This window comes from Talpa occidentalis, unplaced genomic scaffold (assembly GCF_014898055.3).
Source record: "Talpa occidentalis isolate TD23 unplaced genomic scaffold, MPIMG_talOcc4v2.1 talOcc4.3, whole genome shotgun sequence".
Classification (NCBI taxonomy): Eukaryota; Metazoa; Chordata; class Mammalia; order Eulipotyphla; family Talpidae; genus Talpa; species Talpa occidentalis.
This window is the reverse complement of record NW_023603184.1, coordinates 3,848,395-3,869,679: the sequence shown is the minus strand read 5'-3', so window position 1 is coordinate 3,869,679 and position 21,285 is coordinate 3,848,395. Positions and strand designations below refer to the sequence as shown.

Here is a 21,285-nt window from a genome sequence, read left to right as displayed (position 1 = left end):
ACATGCTCTCTGATGAAGATCTTGATGACCATGATGATGATGGTGGTGGTCACTATGATTTGAAGGGTTATACAAGGCAAGAGATTTGATTTGTAAGAGCAGGAACAAGGAAGTAATACTAGACAAAAATCAAATTGGTTTTACATGTTGCTTTCTTTGTGGAGGATGGAAGGCATTTGTCAGCCACATTACTTAATATCTGATTGAATGATTTATGACTGACTTTCTGAGAGAGCCAAATATGAGATTCAGCTTGATAACATTGGGCTTAATAGAAGCAACTCCATTTCGTACCTGTTTTGGAATCTTATTCCTTATGTTTTGCAATTAGTGAATGGTAAAAATACACCATTTCCTCTGAGGCCCCAGGATTCTTGTAAGATTCAGATATCACTCCAGCATGAAAAAGCATTGGAAAAGTTTAAAGCAACAAAACCTGAAGCTTTGTACATTTTAGACTTTGTTGCATTTGATATCTAAAATGCATAGAGAAAATATAGTACTGTTATTCAGAGACGGGACTTTCTACAGTTTTCACTATCTAAGCAAGAGAACTGACTTCCTTGCATGAAAGTATTATTTTCTTTTCACTATTGCAATATGTTTAGATTTTTAAAACTGTGCTCCTCAAAACTTTCCTCATCTAAACAGGGAATTATGTAGTCTTAAATCTTTGCAATATCCAGAGAAAATATTAACTAAAATTTATGTCATTATGAACTTATGCCAATTAAATGTCAAATTATGTCTACATTTATACCTTTACCAGAAGTCTAAGATCTTTGTAGTTTCTTGATTTATTTCTCTCTCTACCCTTTGTCTTTCTAATATGTTCATTCATCATGAGGCAGCCTCTGAATTTACCCTCTGGACCTATCTATCATGATAAGTATTTTATCTATCATGGTAAGTATTTCTCATGTATTTTACATGAGAAAATACAAGCAACTATGCAAATCTACACTACCACAAAGAAAAAAAAATGCAGGATGAACTTTGAAGTAGAGTTCCCATTGGACAAAATATGTTTTTTAAATTGGATGAAAGGAAGGAACACATACAGACTTATAGTAATGACTTTGTTCATTGACAGTATTTTAAAATGTATTCTTAAATTCACACACTAAAAGTTTAAAATTGCAGAGAAAGTAAAATGCACTCTTCTGGTGCAAGTCTCTGGAATTTGACCTATCAATACAGTCATATAACTACAAACACAGTGAAGAAACAGTAGCTTGCCAGCCTTCTCCAGAATTCTCACCTGTTGAGTCTTTATTGTTGACAACTCCCATAAACCCATCAGCAGATAACCAGGCTTTGCACATGCACTTCACCCTTTTCCAGAATGTTGTCTCCTTGGAGTAGGATTCCAAAGACTTTGGCTCTGGTTGGCTTTTCACTGGGAGGGAAGTATTGGGACTTGTCCAAGTTGTGAGGTGCCAGTACTTTCTCTCACTCTTGTTCCTGAGAAGTGAACAACCACCATGCATATCTGAGAAGTTTGTGCACCCACTCCCTGCATGAAGGGCATTAGAGTTGTTTCCAATGTTTCTCTACTATACACATAAACTTCCTGAATTTTTGTTTATAGGTATTTTTGTAAATACAAGTTTTCATTTCTGTAAAATGGAAAAACACCAGGCTCAGGACAGCTGGATAAATGTGAATGGCAAGTTTATAATGTACTTCACAAAGAACTGCCAGCTCCTTCTCCAGAGTGGTCTCCCATTTAGTGTTCCTTCCCCATGCCTGTGTGTTCTAGTTGCTTCAAGAATTCCCACTTGCGGATTATCAGTGGCTGGCAATGGTTTTATCTTTTTATGATTTTTTTTTTAATCAGTCTAATAGTTAGTTGTTGATATTTAGCTACATATATGGTTTTACTATTCATTCCCTAAACACAATTGGTGGAGCAACTTTCCTGACATAATTTACCATTAATTTATCACTGCTTTTGCTATGTTTGAAGCAGCCTGGGGAGGACTGACCCAAGGCAGTGTTTGGGTAGCAGGGACAGGGAAGCTGTGGACCAAGTGAATGCCCCTGGAGCCCTGGGAGTTCAGGTACTCAAACCCAACAAGCACAAGGGGAGGGGAAATGCCCAAAGGTGGTGGCTTTTTATATTGACATTTCTAATGATAAAAAAAAGTACTATTGGTTCATCATTTCATGGTAAGATCAGACAGCTTTGGGTTGTGTTCAAGTCCTTGAGTGGCAGGCAAGAAGGTTTTGTTCAATTAGAAAGTGACCTGGGAAAGGAGCTGATCCCCAGAGTAATGTATAATTGTTATTTAAAGAGCAGGATTTTCTATGACAATAGGACCTATATATAAGTTTGTAATCTCTGTTAAATAAAAGTAAATTGTCCAGCCTCAAAGTAAACCTCTTTTTCTCATTTTGTATCTTTAACTCAGTAACAAAAGTAAGCATTATACTTAACCTCTATCCAAATAGGAAACTGTCAGGTAATAATTTAATTATTTTTGTCAATATGAAATTTATTTCATACAAATACTTAAGTCTATGATTATAGAACCAGCAACAACTGTCATTTACAGAAATATCTGTATTGGGCAAGTGTATGTTTCTTTTATAAGACTCCTTTACATTGCTGCTTTTTTTTTAATCTCGAAAACACTTAGTCTTTGTAATTTTCTGACTCTCATTCCCATTTCAAAGACGAAAATGCATAGTACCTTGTAGTAAAATCAATCAGTCAATCAATAAAGATTATAGTCATTCTTGGTGAGATTTCGTTCAGAAGAAAACCACATACTTTGGATAGGATTTGGAAAGAATAACATTTTTCACTTTTCAAATGAATTTGCATTGAGAATTCTATTAACTTCATAAAACGGTTGTTCCATTTTTACAAATAAATAGTTGAGTCATGAAAAATGTCTTTAGATTAGAACACTACATATTCTTGATGTTAGTTCTATATATTGTTGCTCTCTTATACTTTCTTTTGGACCTCAGTTTCAGTTTGTATTTCAAATGTATATCCCACTAAAAGAGTAGGGAAAATGGAGAAAGGGGATGGGAGAAGAGTAGAGACTTTTCACAAAGATCATAAAGAGAATAAAGAAATATAAGTTTTGGGGGACAGTAGTTAGCATATTAAAGGCAGATGTATGGGACACTTAAGTCTGAATGATGTAGTGATACATTCAGCAAAAAACTTTAATCATTATCCAAAATCAATCTCTAGATTGAATTAAGCAGGTGAATAAAACATGATTAAACATGTGTAAAATGGTGCAGTTAAAAATAAAAAAAAAGTCATGGCTATATTGTCTTTTATACTTAAAATCATATTTTAGTAATCTCGACTTAGTCACTAGTTTCTGATAGTTCTGGAGACTCAGAGCATTTTTACAGTTCCTACAATCAAGTTTCTATTATAAGAATTCTGTAATTATGAGGCATCATTTAAGTATCTGTAGTATTTTAATATGTAGACTGAAATGTTGTAGATGTTAAAATTAATTATCATTTAATCGTCCTATTGTCATTCACAGAAAATGTTCAGGAAGAAAAGAATAAATTTCTTAGAAACGAGACTGGGAAAGAGAGAGAAGAGAGAGAGTGAGAGAGAGAGTTGAGAAAGAGTTGTAATTTTTTAATTGACACCAGGCTGGAAGAAGATGGATGGTCCAACTTTTGGGTAGGAACCATAGCTTCCATAGTGGGACTATTGCAAAGAAAGAAATAAAGTGACTCACTTTTCGTTGTTTCAAGAAAGATTGGCCATCATACAGGACATACTGTGTGGATGAGCACACACAGCACATGTGCAAACAATGACTGGAATAAATGAGGTCTGCAGAATGGGGTCAACAGGTGCGGATGTGTGTAACTCCAGACATTATCAAAGCTGAGTGGTTGTGGATGTCTCTTTTCATGGTGCATGAGAATGCATGTATTAGAAATGCTTTCCTGAACATAAATATTGATGAACTTGCCTCTTTGCTTTTGAGTTTTGATGAAACAGAAAGATTGTTTTATAGTTTCGTTTATCTCCAAAGCAAACTCTAAATAAATGCTATGACTGCTGGTTTCATGGACCTTTTATTGAAAAGTAGAGTTTTAAGGGTTATATAAACCACCATAATATTTAATGATCATTAAATATTTTTTATAATAAAACAGTCTATGCAGAATGTCAAAAATAAACAAGACTGGAAATGTCACAGGAAAAGCAAGACTTTCAAAATAAACTATGTCTTTCTAAATATCATTTGAGATGATATACAAATTAATGGAATGTTTAATAAAATTTGTTTTGAATTGATATTAATAGACCGAATAAAACTATGCCAACTAGAAGGATGCAAATATTTTAGTATTTTAAACCACTGGTAAATAATTTTAAACGATGGAATATTACAGTTGGACCTAAGCTCACTAAAAATGTTTTGAGTGTTTAGATGAATAGCAAAACAAAGAAATATTATGACCCATAGCAGGGGAAAAAAAAAAAATAAGGGGATTTTTTTCCTAATTTTGTATTTAATAATTAAAAATACACTTCACCTTACTTTTCAGGTACCTGTCTGCTATAGGTTTAGTGTTTATAAGAAATTGATGTTATATTATCCTTAGCTGTTACGTAAAAGAACAAATCTACAGAAAGTAACCTATTTGTCCGTATTATTACTATGCCATTTCTACAGATGTCCTACGAAAAGATGAAATCAGAGGACAATGTTTCCTCTGTGACACAATTTGTACTCATGGGATTTTCTGAACTTCCAAACCTCCAAGGGTTACTATTTGGGGTGTTTGCCATCATTTATATGATTATCTTAATAGGAAATAGCCTCATCATTATAGTAACCAGGATTGATTCTGCGTTGCAGAAACCCATGTATTTTTTCCTAGCAAACATTTCCTCATTGGAAATCTGTTATGTGTCAGTCACCCTTCCTAGGATTCTGAAGAACCTGTGGACTCAGGAAAGAAGCATTTCTAGGCTGGAATGTGCCACTCAAATGTACTTTTTCCATACACTGGGAACTACTAAGTGTTTCCTGCTGGCCGTGATGTCCTATGACCGCTATGTGGCCATTTGTAACCCTCTGCACTACCCTCTGGTCATGAACCACAAGATGTGTGTCCAGTTGGCTATTGGCGCCTGGCTCACCGTAATCCCAATCCAGATAGGACAAACAAGCCTGATATTCTCTCTGCATTTCTGTAATTCTAACCAAATTAACCACTTCTTCTGTGACATTCCCCCCATTCTCAAGCTGGCCTGCGGGGACACTTTTGTAAATGAGATATCCATCTATGTAGCAACTTTGGTGATTATTGCAGTCCCATTTATGCTGATACTTGCCTCTTACAGCAAAATCATTTCCACGATTCTGAAGCTGCCAACAGCCAGCGGAAGGGCCAAAGCCTTTTCCACCTGCTCTTCGCATCTCATAGTTGTGGTTTTATTCTTTGGATCTGCTACTATAACTTACTTAAGGCCAAAGTCCAATCACTCTGCTGGAACTGACAAACTGCTCTCACTTTACTACACCATTGTGACTCCCATGTTTAATCCCTTGATATACAGCCTTCGGAACAAGGATGTAATCGCAGCACTGAGAAAATTATTCTCTAAAAAATAATGCAATGAGTTTAATTGTAAATGTAGTGTCTGTTTTGCCAGTTTTCAGCAAAACATCACACTCCCCACATTTCCTTTTAAGTTCATCATGTCAATTTGTGTTGTTCTTTCAGACACTTCTAAATAGTAGCCTACACTTACTGTGCAAGGATCTATACAAGGCAAATTGATCTATCTTCAATGTTCCATACCCATAGAATAGATTGTTTCTGTAAAAAAAAATAATATGCATGAGAGAGTCCATATAAAAACTAAAAACCAAATGAATTCAATCTGCTAAAAATTTTGACTAAAATGTATAAATGGATATAAGATATTTACATAAATGTTTTAAAAATATTTGCTGTATTATTTGGTAGCATTTTGGAATTCTGCCACAAACAATGACCAAGAACAGTTTAACATGAATGTTTGTTGAGTGAGTAATTGACTGTGTGAATGAATAAATAAATATTGCTATGACCTATAACAGATCGCTGCCCTGGCAAAATCCAGGGATTTTGAGGATCAATAAACAATGTGGCTTATTTTTTTTAACATGCAATGAATCTATGTGAATTTCACTCATCATAACAGCAGCTTACCTTCACCCAGTTTTCTTCTTGATAAGTTTCTAATGAAGCACATGATATACAGAGAGCATGCACCCACACTTTACTATGCATGTATTTCTCTGCTCTCTGTAGAAATCTGGTTCCAAAGTAATGTGCTTTGAATTATTTCTTCTTATTTATCATTTATATTTCATTTTAGGTAATAATTTATTTTCATATTATTGAATAAGTTTTTATTAAATACTTTGATATTTTAAATTAAATTATAAGTATAATTGAATTTTAATTTATTACATTTATAAATATTTCTTATTTACAAACAGTTACTCCCATACCAATTCATAGCTAAAAATATTCCAACACCTGTGATTTTTCAGGAGAAGGAAATATTGGAACTTATTTTCAGAATTACACTAAAATCCACATCACTACTAAAAAAAAGAGCAATATAACAAATCTTTCATGCCTTTAACCCTCTCTAAAGTGTTTGGCATCATTAAATGTTTGAACTGATATTATCATTAATGACTGCCCCCTCCCAACTCTAGATTCTTGAATCAGCAGCTCATATTAAGAGATTGTTTACGATATCTAACTGGGACTTTCTACAGTATTAACTATCTGAGCAAGAAAACCTACTTGCTTCCACATTAGTATTATTTTCTTTGCACTGTTGTTATATGATTAGATTTTTTAAAATGTGCTACGCTACACAAATCTTTCCTCACCTAAGTATGTAGACTTGATTTATTGTAATATTCAAAGAAAATATCAATTAATGATTATGTCATTATGAACTTGTGGTCAATTAAAAATCAAATTACATCTTTGTACTTTTACAAAACCTTGAGTTCTTCGTATTTTCTCCTTTTATTTCTTTCTCTCCCCTTTGTCTTCCTGATGTGTTCATCTACCATGTGGCAGCCTTTTGAAATGATCCCCTGGATTTATCATTTATATGACACACATAACCATGATTGGAGAGAGTAACTTATGATATAGTTACTCTGAATGGAGAGTAACGTAGGATATAGTTTATAAAAAGTCATCTGATCCTCAATAAATTTCTTTGACTATCCATGATTTGACTCTGCTAAGTTCTAAATAATGACCAAGACATTATTCTCATGTAGTTTCCCTTTTTTCAAATGAAATTTAAAGTATGCCTCTGTTCTTAGGAGAGGTTTTCTACAGAGTAAAAGGATGTATCTATTTAAAGAGCACCATTTATTATCATAGTGTCACATATTCTAGTAATCAAAACAAAATAAATCACAAAATTGTATGACTAAAACTCATTGAATGAATATGTACCCTTAAATAGTCTAGGTTTTCAGTCATGGGCATAACCCTTTTAAACTCTATGTTTCTATCTCTGTAATCATTACTCTTTATGTAGTTATCAATCTTTCCCCTCTGCCCTTAATAAGACTTAATAATAGCCTCATTAGTATCTCACGAATGTGTGGGTTTTTTTGTTTGTTTATATTTTAGGGGGTTTCAAGGAAATGATTCTAGTATTTCATAATCATGATATACATAGAACTGCTGAGATAATAAATAACAAATATGTGGTTTTTCAGCCACACGATATGTGGGAATTTATTTAAACTGTGCAAAGAAAGGATACATAGAGGCGATAATTTGATACTGGATATACTATAGACCAGCACAAATTTACCAACCTTAACTTCTATCCCTCATTTATCTATTCCCTAACTGTAGTTTGGGGATTTGAAATAGTCCATATATCACCATAAACTTCCTGCTAAGTGTGAGCAGATGACTCAATTCTTGCTAGTGAGGAGACTGCACAGTCAACAAAGGCCGTGTCTTATTTTCACCTCCTTTCATTCCTGGAAGTTTGCAGAAGTCATAGCTATGAAATCAAAGAGGAGGGAGAGGAAGAGAGGAGAGGGGTGGGGAGGGGAGGGGAGGAGAGGAGAGAAACCCTGTGTTGCCATCATTTCAAAAGTCCCAGACTATCAACACCAAGACTTCAGAAATACTCCTGTGTGAACGATATACATGCATAGTTTGCTGTATGTGCTTGAATACAGTTCTAAGGGAGAAAATATCACCATGTCTTGCTGACAGTATTTGGTGCTGATTGATTTCTTGTTAGTATCTTTCTACTGGTACAGAAATCTTTTTGAGTTAGGAAATGATTTACAAAGTTGCTGGTCTGGTACTTTTAAGAAAACTGGTGTGACTGAGCACTTTGAGTGTCAAGAGTGCTTTGCTTTGCATGTGTTTAACACCCCATAGCTGTGGAGGCAGCCATGGATGTAAAATAATTCATTAGTAGTCAATTTCATGTAGTTCTCATAGCAATGGGGGCATAGTAGAAAGGCCTTGGAAAGACCCACGACGATTTCCTAGAAAAAAGCTTCATGTTCTCTAGATGTGATTGTTAGTGGTAAGATTTTCCACAACAGTTATTTGATCATTTAAAAGCTATGTGTGCACACACTTTTACATTTAAAAAATATCTTTCCATCCACTTTGTTGATGTTTCTATGTAATTTTGATATTAGAAAGCAGTATTCATTCTTCAGTTTGAAGAGTTCACTTGTAAAATGGCTTACAGATAATATGACCCCCCCCTTGCCATTATTCGAAATAGTTTCCCAAAAAACAAATGTTCAAAAATTTATGATTATGAACACTTATATCAGTACTGATGTGTGACTCTGCTTCAATCTTTTTTTCAAATACTCAAAAAAATCATGATAATGTTGCCATATTTCATAAGTGAAAGAAAGTCTACTAAATATTTAAACACCAAAGCCTAAAATCCATGGCTTATAAAAATGAATAAAATTGGGTAATAAATTTGTGTGTAGAATATCAAATGATAGAACTATCAGGAAAAAAAGAGGAAAATATTTGTGACCTGAAATTAGGCAACACATTTTATATGTGTTACCAAGTGTGCAATACATAATAATATCTATAAATGGGACTGCATCAAAATTAAAATATTTTTCTTTTAGATTAACATTATTTATAGATTTAAAATAAAAGCCAAAGTGGGAAATACTTTCAAATTGTATATCCAATAAAGTAAATATATAATTTTCTAAGCACACCCAAAACTTAAATACACAAAACTCAATCATAAGAAAAGAAACGATCCAACAAATACACATATAACCTGAAAAAATGTTTCAACAGAGGAGATACAGACCTCACTGAAAGATGCTCACCATCATTAGTTATTATCAAAAAACAAATTAAAATTTAAATAAGATTAAAATTTTAAAATTTTAATTTTAAAAACAAATTAAAATTTAAATAAAATTTAAATAAAATTTATACATGCTTCCGTTCTTTCCTGAAACTAATTCAGAAAAATAAATTGTCCTTCACTTCAAAAATTAATAATCAACAACAAAAATATGATTCAAACTGGTAATACTACTGAACTGTTTGAGAAATAAATCAAAGTTTCTATGAAAAAAGGACATAGTAAAAGCCAACTGACATATAATTTTCATTATTTAAAACACATTTAAAACACATTTAAAACACATAGGAAATCTTTCCATTTCTGGTTAAAAAAAAAGGCACTGGGTAATAACAAGCCAGTCTTCACTACAATATTATAATATTTGGATAAATTATAAAAACCATATTTTTGAAGTGTCATAAAGTTTAAGAGAAAGAAGAATAGATGGCAATATCAAAATTAAGTTTCACTAAGTGAGAGAGATAACAATGAGAGCTTTCTCAGAAAAATAAAATATAACAAGTCAGAGAGTGCCAAGGAGATGATTTTAGAAATGTCATGAGAAATTTACATGTGTCAGGTGGAAAAAGATCCCTGGGGCCTTGGTAACTGTTTATATTTAAAGAGCACTTTATGTTCAGAGAGGTCACTTGATATCCTTGATAAAACAAGTGGTTTCACCTACAGTAATTTAAATATTTAAGTTCTTATACTGAGAAAAAAATTAACATCATATCAAATAAGAAAGGTAAATATGAAATATTTTATATTAACACTAAACTTTAACTTATATGACTTCTAAATTAAAATTATTGTTTAATATAGTAGCAAATGTGTGATTTTTTAATACATTTTCTGGTTCCATTAAATATAATTTACAGTGAATGAATGTTAATGATGCTATTAAATTGCCTTGAAATACTGCAAACTACAATAATTGAAGCACTTCTCAAGGTATAGATAATATATCATAGGAAATCTTCATTCTGAGCCAGGGAATTGTAATAAATTAGTGTTATATTTGTGTGTTTAGCTTGACATTGTAATAAGAGTTCTGAAGTAAAGTAATCCATGAAATAAAGTTCATCCTTTGAGACTCTAAATAACATTAACGTTAAGGAAAACATTGTAAGTGAAAGTGAATGACTTTGGAAAATAATAAAAGAAAGTTTTAAGTTGAATATTCTTTTCTGAATTTCAAGGGCTAGTTTACTAATTTATATCAAATGTAAAAATATAGCTGAAGCTTAGGGAAATTCCCATATCAGCTAAATTAGAATATTGTTATACATTCCCTTCATCATTTGGGCTTATTGAGGGAATATAGGCTTGGATTTAAAATAAAGCTACTAGAATATTATTTTGCATTATTAAAAAGAAATGAAACATTTACAGAAAAGAAAATTGCATAAATGATTTTTTTAGAGTACACAGAATAAATCTCTGCCTTTCTTCTTTGTTATCCTCTTGAGGAAAACCCCAATCTTACATATTGCATATCTTATGTTATACACTTATGATTTGTCACTAAAATATGGGGTGCATAACTAGAAATATATATAATTTTATATATGAATATATATTATATAATTCATGAATGTGTCATCCATAAAAATGATACAAAAAGATTGGAATTTTATTATTTTGTATATTTATTCTTTTCTTCCTTTTAAAAGTGGGATTTCATTCCAAAAGTGTGTACTGCTTCACTTATTTCCGAATCAAATATTCAACCTTGTATTAGGTGTACAACCACAGTGTACAGTGATAGTTGAATCTAAACTAAAACAAAATGAGAATAATATAAATAGTAGCAATCTTAAAGTGAAAGAAATTGCAATGATGCTAAAAGCCAATCACATGTCCTGAATCAATATAGGGAAGAGATGCTGATCCATGAAGGCAAAGTGAAAATCACACACTAAATTTCTCCTTCTGCAGATGAAAGAAGAAAAACCTCCTGAAGAAAATCTAACTAGATTGATGGAATTTGTTCTCTTGGACTTTGTGGAGGTTCCCCATCTCCAGTGGTTTTTATTTACATTGTTCTTAGCCATATATATTATTATCTTGTTGGGCAATAGTACCATATTTCTGATAACAAAAGTGGACCCTACTCTCCAGACCCCCATGTATATTTTCCTTGGTAATTTTTCTTTCTTGGAAATCTGCTATGTATCAGCCACACTCCCCAGGATGCTTACAAATCTCTGGAGCCAGAGGAGAACGATTTCTTTTGTTGCCTGTGCTACACAAATGTGTTGTGTTCTTGTACTGGGGGCCACCGAGTGCTTCCTGCTGGCCGTGATGGCCTATGACCGCTATGTGGCCATCTGTAAACCACTGCACTACCCTCTGGTCATGAACCACAAGTTCTGTGTCCAGCTGGTGGCCGGCTCCTGGGTCAGTGGGATTCCAGTCCAAATAGGACAGACTTACCAGATTTTCTCTCTACCCTTTTGTAATTCTAACCGCATCAACCACTTCTTCTGTGACATCCCCCCAATACTCAAACTGGCCTGTGGGGACACCCGTGTGAATCAGATGATGGTTTACATAGTTGCTGTATTGTTTGTCACAGTTCCATTTCTGCTGATCCTTGTCTCTTATGGCAAAATTGTCTCCACCATCCTGAAATTGCCATCAGCCACAAGTCGGGCCAAAGCCTTCTCCACCTGTTCTTCACATCTCATAGTTGTGGTTTTATTCTTTGGATCTGCTACTATAACTTACTTAAGGCCAAAGTCCAATCACTCTGCTGGAACTGACAAACTGCTCTCACTTTTCTACACCATACTGACTCCCATGTTCAATCCCTTGATATACAGTCTCAGGAATAAGGATGTCATAATGGCACTGAGAAAACTGCTATGTAAATAATTTATTTCAATAAAATGTTATAGGAATTGAATTCATATATATTTGCAAAAAAAATTTAAACAAAAATATCTCAAACTCAACACATTGTTCTAAACAGTGGTAATTATTTGCTATTAAAAATCAGTTGTAACCTCGAAAGACATTTTTATATCCAGTTACACAAGTTGTGAGTGTGTCAACATATAGCAAATTATTCTATCGAAAATTGTATACTATCTTAGTGAAATGTCTCCACTTAATAACTTTTGATAAGGATTGATGCAATGCACTCAATCATAATGTAAACTCTATTTTATCACTTATTTGAAAGTGTAGTATTCCTTTCTATAGAGCTGTATAGTCATTTTTAAATCAGGTTGGTAATAAATATTAACTAAAACTTTATATAAATATTGTTCTAGTAATGATTCTCCCAAAAAAATTATTTCTTGGAATATTAGCGTCTTTGGGGACTGTTGATTTTTAAGTAATGTTGGAACAATACTACCTGTGAATATTAAATATTATTTAAGAGTATAACAGATTAAATATTTCTATAAATTTCAACTCATTGACTTGATAAATAATAATTAAAATGCATGCATAATTAAGAAAGGATTAGTAAAATTCATGGGAATATTCACAAGTATTTTTTTAAATACATTTTCAAGAATGATAGAATGGATAGGAAAGGAGATAAATTTTATAAAAGTAAGCATCACCTACTAAAACAAGGATTTCACACTTATACCTAGTAAACCATATTAACACATATATTAGAACTGATTGATACATATATTATCATCAATATTATTTGTAGAAATCTCCAAGGAAGTCATTCTATTAATTTGTTTTACTGAAATCTTACATTTTAGTACATACTTATTATGTTATGGAATATTATATATAATATGGAAAGAAGACAATTTATCTCTGTATTCATTGTAGATAAATAAATTCAGAACAGTTGCATGTGCTATTTCTATATTATATAATTTAAAAAATGTCATGTTTATCTAATGAATCCATCATAAGCAGCAACCAGTCTCTGTAAGCCATGTCCTTTCTCCAAGATCATGGTTTAACCTTGAATTAAAATTTTGTGCTTGGAAGTAAAGAGCCAGGTTAAGTGTTAAAAACCTTGCTAATAATAAAACTACAAAAAAGAATCAGCCTGACTGAGAACAAAGCAAAGAGTGAATCAATAGGATTCTAAGATAAGACAGCTATAGGCAGCTATAAAAATGCAATGGAAATGATTTTAGATGTGGAATTTAAAAAACAAAGAAAAACATGTTAACAACAAATTCCAGGGAAATTCTACAGGAATTGGAGAAATCCTCTCCCTTTCACTGTCCATTGTGCTTAAATAGAAAAAAAAGGGAAAGAGAAAAGATAGATAAAATAGACATATTAGTAATTCTAAACTAATTTTCTTTACAGAAAAGGGCAAAGAAAAACTGGTTTTGGGACACTGTGATTTTTTGGTTCTTGTTTCTTTATACACTAAATGAAGTTGCTTCTACACACTAAAAAGGGTGAATGGAAACATTATTTTCTTACTAAATTAGACATCTTAGAAATGAAATCTAAATAGTCAAAACACTTGGTGGTCACCAGGCAAAAAAAGGTATTGCCATCACCTGTGTGAAAACATACTGAAGGTGTTCAACTAGTACCAAAAGTTTGGAAAATGTGAACATCTTTTAAACAAAATAAACTTGGTTTCTGTTATGATTTATATTGCTCTTTTACAGAGGTAAGAATTATTTTTTCCTTTGGAAATAGGAAAAAAAAGACACATATACATAGACACCCTACTTGTATGTGTGTGCATCTTTGTGTGTGTGAGTGTGCACTTGTGAACTTCTGAGGGGAATATTGCTTTCCATTTCTGAAGTCAATTGATAGGGAGCGAGTAATCACCTGCTTGATTTAGGAATAGTGAGAACCGAATATATTTTCAATATGAATATACAATCATAGCTATAGATTCCTTGTTGGAAGAGTATGTATAGGGTTAATGATAGATAATATTGTCTCCTCTTTCTTTTTTAAAAGTATATACATGCACACACTTATATACATATGATATAATAAATGATATGCAGGTAATGTATAAACACATATGTAATATATAAACATAAATAATTTAGTATATGTTATATAAACATGATTATAGAAATATGTGTGTAATGATATAATGTTCAATAAATGTACATAAGCAGATATGTGCTAATCACACACACAAATATGTATGTGCATAGATGCACATATATAGCTGTTACTTGGAGTAGTAGTGTGTTAATGTGTATCTTATGCTGATAAAGTGGCCCTTTAATTGTAATATTAAAACGTTCAATAAATGAGATAATCAGTAAGAGAATATATATGGAAATAGAATAACTGATTTGGAAGGTAGAGGGAGGGTGATGATGTGGACTACAGGTAGAGTTGGGGAAGTGTAGATTCTGTAAACCATGAACAAAGTTTGTAGCAATATGTTGTTAAATGTTCAAAGAAGGGGATTGCTGATGTGCTATAATAAGATATTTTCTTTTTTGGAATTTATATTTTTTCCCACTCTCCTCTCAATGCCCAAATAGACTCTTTGTCATCTTTGCCAATCATTTACAAAACTATATAATTTGGGGAGTATAGTTTCACACCCCCACTCAACTCTCACCAGTCTCCCCTTCCCTCTAAGAGTCACAAGTTTTTCAGAGTCTAAGTCATTTTTGTTATGTTTTGCCAGTTTGTTTCCTTTAGATTTTTATATTCCACAAGTGAAACCATCTTTAACTTTTTACTTATTTCACTTAACGTAATTATCTCAAGTTCCATCCACACTGTCAAAAAAGACAGGAGTTTTATCTTTATTTTTTATTTTTAATTTTTTTCCTTATTTATGCATACAAAATCTGAGGTGTAGGCCAGAGGTGCAGAGGGTGAGAGGATTCACCAGAGACAGAGTGGGGAGCAAAACAGGTGTATCTACTGAAATACACTGCTGAGGGGAGTAGCAGGTGAGACAGGAGAGGTCACTGCTCCATGTGTTCAAAAATTATGAAGAACCCCTACAACTCAACAACAGATAAAATCAAATAACCCATTCTAAAATGGCAGGAAAGCTAGATAGACACTAGCCCAAAGAAAACATGTAGATGTCCAGCAGGCAGTGAAAAATGTTCATTGTAACTTCTCAGGAAAATATAATTGAAAACCACAATAACACCTTAACTCAGACCTGTGGGTCCTGTCTCTATGGAAAACAGTACAGAGGTTTCTTAAAATATTAAAAAATATATACCATATGAAACAGCAATTCTACTTCTAGATATCTATCTAAACAAACAGGGTTTTTTTTAAGATTTTATTAATTTATATTTGTGTAGAAGAACTGAGGTGTAGGCCAGAGATGCAGGGAGTGAGAGGATTCACCAGAGGCAGAGTGGGGGAGTATATTTTACTGAAATGCACTACTGAGGGGAGCAGCAGGGAAGACCAGAGAGGTCTGTTGTACCATATGTGGGTCAGCTCCCTGGCCCGGGTTCAAATTCAGGCTGCTGGGGTAGCCACTGCAGTGATAGCACTGAGACTTAAACCCTAGGTCACTAGGGAGTCCCCACCAAAGAGTTAAAAAGAAAACAATAAATAAAAAAAACTATATGCACGCCAATTTTCATTATAGCACTGTTTTTGTGGCCAAGAAACAACCAAAGTGGCACCACTGGATGACTGTAAAGAAGGTGTGGTGCATATCCATGTGGAATACTACTCAGGTATGAAAAACATGAAGTCTTGCCATTCACAGCCACATGGACAGAACTGGAGGGGATTGTTCCATCTGAAATAAGTCAGAAAGACAAAGATAAATACCAGATAATTTCAATTACATGTGTAATACAGAGGCACAAAACAAAGGAATAGACAAAACCAAACTAAAACAAGCCCTTGGAATCTGCAGAACTGAGGTTACCAGAGGGAAAGCGGTGGGGCAAAGGCCTCCAAGAACACTACAAATTAGGGGAGTCTTCAGATGCAGACGCTCACTCATTGGATGATTATAGAATTGTCTCTGCTGCCCTCTCCTGTGTGACAGGTGTAAGTAGGTTCTGAGGCTGTAAGGAAACAGTTTGACCTTTCTTCATTACCAAACAAGTTTCAGCATCAAAGAGTGCTAGCTGGGAAAATATAACTTCTTAAGGCTGGTTCAAAATATCACTTATCATTTGTTGGAAGTGCCACATATTTCCAGTTTTGACCTCTTCTGGGCAGTTCATAGGAGATAGCCAATCAGTTACCTACAAAACCCTGTGTGATTTTCTGATGTCAAATGATATAAAATCAGGTGAAGCAAAGCAATATAACCTGCAGTGTCTTCTTGATAAACTCAGATCTAAAATAAATAGCCACTCTCATACTTGCTATATACCAGCTGATCTGATGTCAAAGAATGAAATTTCAATTTATCAATATATGCCTAACAATGGTGCTTTTCTAGAACAATGAATACAATGAACTTACTCTTAACAGTTTCTCTTCATCCCAGCTTGTCCTCTCTCTCTGCTCAATACCATGCCAAGGGCATTTAGAATCATCACAAAAATGGTGCAAAGGCCCAGGATTTAGGCAGAGATTGCAAATGTTGTTCTACAAAGTTATGCCATGATTACATGAGAAAATGGTTACTTTTTGCAGTAATGATAGGGGCTTGGACCTCTGCTCACAGGTACTAATGGCTCACTCACTTACCATTAGGTTTTCACTCTCCACTCTCAAGATGGAAGAAAAGATAACCAAGATGTTCATCCTTTAGTGGGTGAATTCTAAATAATTGGATTTTTAAATATAATTTGCTTTGAAAACATATTTGGAAAATCACTTTTATGTAGCAAATTTTAAAATAGTTTTCAAATTGTTTCCTTATTATCATAGTAAATTGCTTTAAATATTAAATTTCTGGTCTGGTCATAACATGATAAAATGCCTAACCTCTACTTTTGCTTAGAGTTAACTTGCATTTCACTAACCTTGTCATTAAACTGTACCAAATCACAAACTAATTTAAATATTATGACATGGAAGAAACATCAATTTTCAGTATTTGTAATAATAGGTAACTTTTTTGATCTTCCAAGATTATTATTTTGAAATATTTAAATGTCAATAGTTATATATTTATATATACATATATATGTATTTATGTGTGTGTGTGTATATATATTATATATATATATATATATATATATATATAGTTTAAAAAGGGTCCTTTGTAGGAGTCCAAGAGGCATTACAAGCAACTCAAATATTAGTCATAGTAAAAACTGCTTTTCAAGTAACACAAATAGAATTTCTATTATAAGTACCATTGTGTTGATTTGCATTTCCCTGATTATAAGGGATGTTGAACATTTTTTCATATGCCTTCTGGCCATTTACATTTCCTCTTTGGAGAAATGTCTTTTAAGTTCTACTGCCCATTTCTTGACTGATTATTTATTTATTTTGTTTTTGTTGAGCCTCATAAGTTCTTTGTGTATTTTTGTGATCAGTCCCTTATCAGTTGAATGGAGTGCAAAGATTTTCCCCCAATCAGTGGGCTGTCTCTCTGTTTGGTTAATGTCTCTTTTGCTGTACAGAAGCTTACCACCTTACACCAGTAAGAATGGCACATATCAAAAAAAAAAAAAAAACAAACAAGCAACAACAAATGTTGGCGAGGATACAGTGAAAAAGGAACTCTCCTACATTGCTGGTGGGAGTGCAAACTGGTCCAACCACTATGGAAGCTGTCTGGAGGTTCCTCAGTGTACTAAAAATGGAGCTACCATATGATCCAGCAATTCCACTACTAGGGATCTACCCAAAGGACACAAAAACAGTGATTCAAAAGAACACCTGTACACCTATGTTTATTGCAGCACTATTTACAATAGGTAAAACCTGGAAACAACCCAAATTCCCAAAAATAGATGACTAGATCTAGAATATGTGGTATATATACACAATGGAATATTATTCAGCAATCTAAAAAGATAAACTCATGCCATTCATAGCAATGTAGATGGAGCTAGAAGGAATTATGCTCGATGAAATAAGCCCAAAGGACAAAGAAAAATATCATATGGTTTCACTTATAACAGGAATATAGGGGAACCAAATAAGACATCAGTGTAAAAAATAATAATAACAGTACAAAACACAACAAAGCAAAAACGACAATTATAAATCAGATACATACTGCAGGCTAGGAGGAGGGAGAGGGATCAGAGGGAGGGAGGGAGGAGCACAAGGGAATATAGTGATGGTGCAAAGTGCCTTGGGGAAGGAAATTCTTTTTTTGGTGAGGGGGAAGGAAATTCTATGGGGACTCAACCTGAGGGGGTAGGGGGAAGCAAATATTGTTTAAAAAAATATGTATTGTAAAAGGTTAATGTAAAATTTAAAAAAATAAAATAAATAAATACCAATGTGTTTTGAGGGAAAAAAAAGAATCCATAATGGCAATAATCTGCTAATTATTCCCAAGGTGTCCTCTGGAAATGATCATGCCTGGAATCCCTCAATTATTAGGTCCCTAATGACATGAGAATACATGTAAACTTTAAGATTCTACTACAAATTATTCATCCAATTAATTGTCATGCAGGAACTGGCTTTAATGGTGCAAAAACAGCTTTTTTGTGTGTGTATTTGAGAGCAAGAACTACTAATTTGTATCTAAGTAGAGGAGAAACCACTTTTATTCGCTAGCATTGAACCCCTGGAACAATCTCTTTTGCTACTCTTTCCTATATATTATAGCTTCTACAGGAAACTAAAATAGTTTTTTGCTTAAATAAGAATTTTCTGTTGTCATAGCCATGTGAACTCAAGCCACAGCTAGCTACCCATTAATTTGGATGAATTTATTTTCTATCCTAAAATTGTTTTGCTATATATATTTGGGAAGAATTTTAGTAAGTGATAACATTTTGGTTGGATCATTTTGTTCATTCCCCTATAAAGTAAGAACCCAAGATTCAGTGTCTCCTACTTTTACCCTAGATGGGTTCAGTGTTTCCAGGTTGCCACAAATCACGTCGCCATCTCATATTGATTATTTTGACCGGAAGATACATAAAAAGCAGCCAGTACAAAAGGGCACTGTAACCCTCTTTTGTCCTTGAAGGCAGAGATGAACCACCATGTGACATCAAGAGCCCTCTCAGTAACGGAGGGTAGGAGGTATCCTTATTACCAGAGATAAGAAATTTAAAGTCCCCCAAACTACGGAAACAGACATATTTCTTTGTGAATCTGCAACCCCTAACTGTTTTCTTTTCTATTCTTCTTTGTCTAAGAAGGATAGAAAATCAAAAAGTCTGGTCATTTCTCTAAGTCCCCTACCTAGGGACCCTTCCTATATGTGAAATTAATTTATTTGTCTCTTGTTGATCTCTCAATGTTATTAATAGGTCAGCCAAAGCAGCTAGATGGGTGAAAAGAGAAAGGTGCCCTCCTATCTCTCTGTTTTTGAATGGAAACATGTTCAATGGGAAGTTGTCAGGAACATATGTCCTGTTTTCCCTTCAGCATTTCTTTGTCCCACACTGTCTCTCCTATCATCACTCTTTTGTATTCTAACCACCCTCAGGGTCACTCTTAAGAACTTTGGCTTCACCCACTCCTGAATTTGAATTATGTCCATTACCTACTAGCTGACTAACTTGGGATATTAGTCTAAGCCTCAGTGTCCTTATCCACATTATGGAATTAAGCTGAACAATGATTAATTGAATCATATTGGGCTAGTATCTTGACAGAAGTCATGGCATTAATGTAAACATTCCTGTCAAAAATATACTCACAGCTAATGTTTACTGACCTTTGTTTTCAGTTTATTATGATTTTTATTTTATATTTTAAAAATAGCTATCATATGTTTGATCACACTACATCATCTATATTGTCAAGAATACAGCTTACTGCCCTGTTAAATCCTGTACAAAGAGGACAAATTGGGGCCTCCCTGGTGGTGCAGCGGTTGAGCGCTGGGTTGCGAAGCTGCCCGCTACCTCTGCAGCACCGGTTTGATCCCCGGCTGCTCCCTGGCCACCGGAGGAGGGTCCCACATGGCACACAGACCTCTCCTGCCACCCTCTGCTCCCCTCAGCAGTGTGCTTTGGTCCTTCTGCCTGCTCTGCTCCCCACTCTGGCTCTGGTGAATTCTCTCACCCTCCCGCACTTCTGACTGTACCCAGTGTATGTATAAACAAAAAAACAAACAAACAAATAAATAAATAAATAAACATGCCTCTATTAAAAAAAAAAAAATTAAAAATTAAAAAAAAAAACAAAGAGGACACATTGTTCTGTAATTATCATTCTAAGGCATACCTGTATAAGAAGTATATATTTTGAATTGTGTATATATATATATAAGTTATATATAATATATAATATAAATACATATAATATATAATATATAAAATATATATATCATCAGTCTATTCATAATTCATCTCTTCCTTTAACTGGACCAACTATTTTCCTGTATTTGAAGAACAAAACTGAAAGCAAAATCAGATATGATCCCTGCATGCAATTATTGATGAAAGAAACAGTCATTAATCAAACAATTAAAATAAGCTAACAACTATGAAATCTGACAGTGCTAAATTCTGAAATATGTTTCTCAGCGTATATGTTTGAAAGGGTGTTTGGTCTTGGTTTTTTTACCCAATCATATGTTTGTTGAAACAATAAAACAAACTTGTTATTATATCTAATTATATTTCTCTTTCCATTAATATAACATTGTAGAAGGTTAGAAATATCATGGAAAGAAGACAACACGGAACATAGAATACATAGAAGGAAACTGCACTTTGTTGGAAGAAGTCAGATTCCCACAGTGTATATACAGGCTCTGTTTCCAAATAGTGAGTGGCAGTTTAAGTAAGTTCTTTAATTTTTCTATGCCAGAGCTAACTTGCCTATAAAATGGAATGACTATAGTTCCTATAACATCAATT

General features: G+C 33.6%; 3 protein-coding genes across 3 annotated transcripts in view; all 3 read left to right on the top strand.

Annotated features, from left to right (window-relative positions):
- LOC119254495 (olfactory receptor 4A47) overlaps positions 1-21,285 on the top strand; it is a 409,525-nt gene that overhangs the window by 127,945 nt on the left and 260,295 nt on the right. The gene's annotated exons all lie outside the window — the stretch shown is intronic.
- On the top strand, positions 4,659-5,621 carry LOC119255283 (olfactory receptor 10AG1-like). Its single transcript, XM_037522253.1, has one exon. The coding sequence runs from the start codon at positions 4,662-4,664 to the stop codon at positions 5,619-5,621; it is 960 nt and encodes a 319-aa protein (XP_037378150.1). The 5' UTR covers positions 4,659-4,661.
- LOC119255281 (olfactory receptor 10AG1-like) lies at positions 11,348-12,286 on the top strand. The gene has a single exon (XM_037522251.1). The coding sequence runs from the start codon at positions 11,348-11,350 to the stop codon at positions 12,284-12,286; it is 939 nt and encodes a 312-aa protein (XP_037378148.1).

Coding starts and splice junctions, on each gene's coding strand:
- LOC119255283 (XM_037522253.1), top strand. CDS start 4,662: ATGCCATTTCTACAGATGTCCTACGAAAAGATGAAATCAGAGGACAAT.
- LOC119255281 (XM_037522251.1), top strand. CDS start 11,348: ATGAAAGAAGAAAAACCTCCTGAAGAAAATCTAACTAGATTGATGGAA.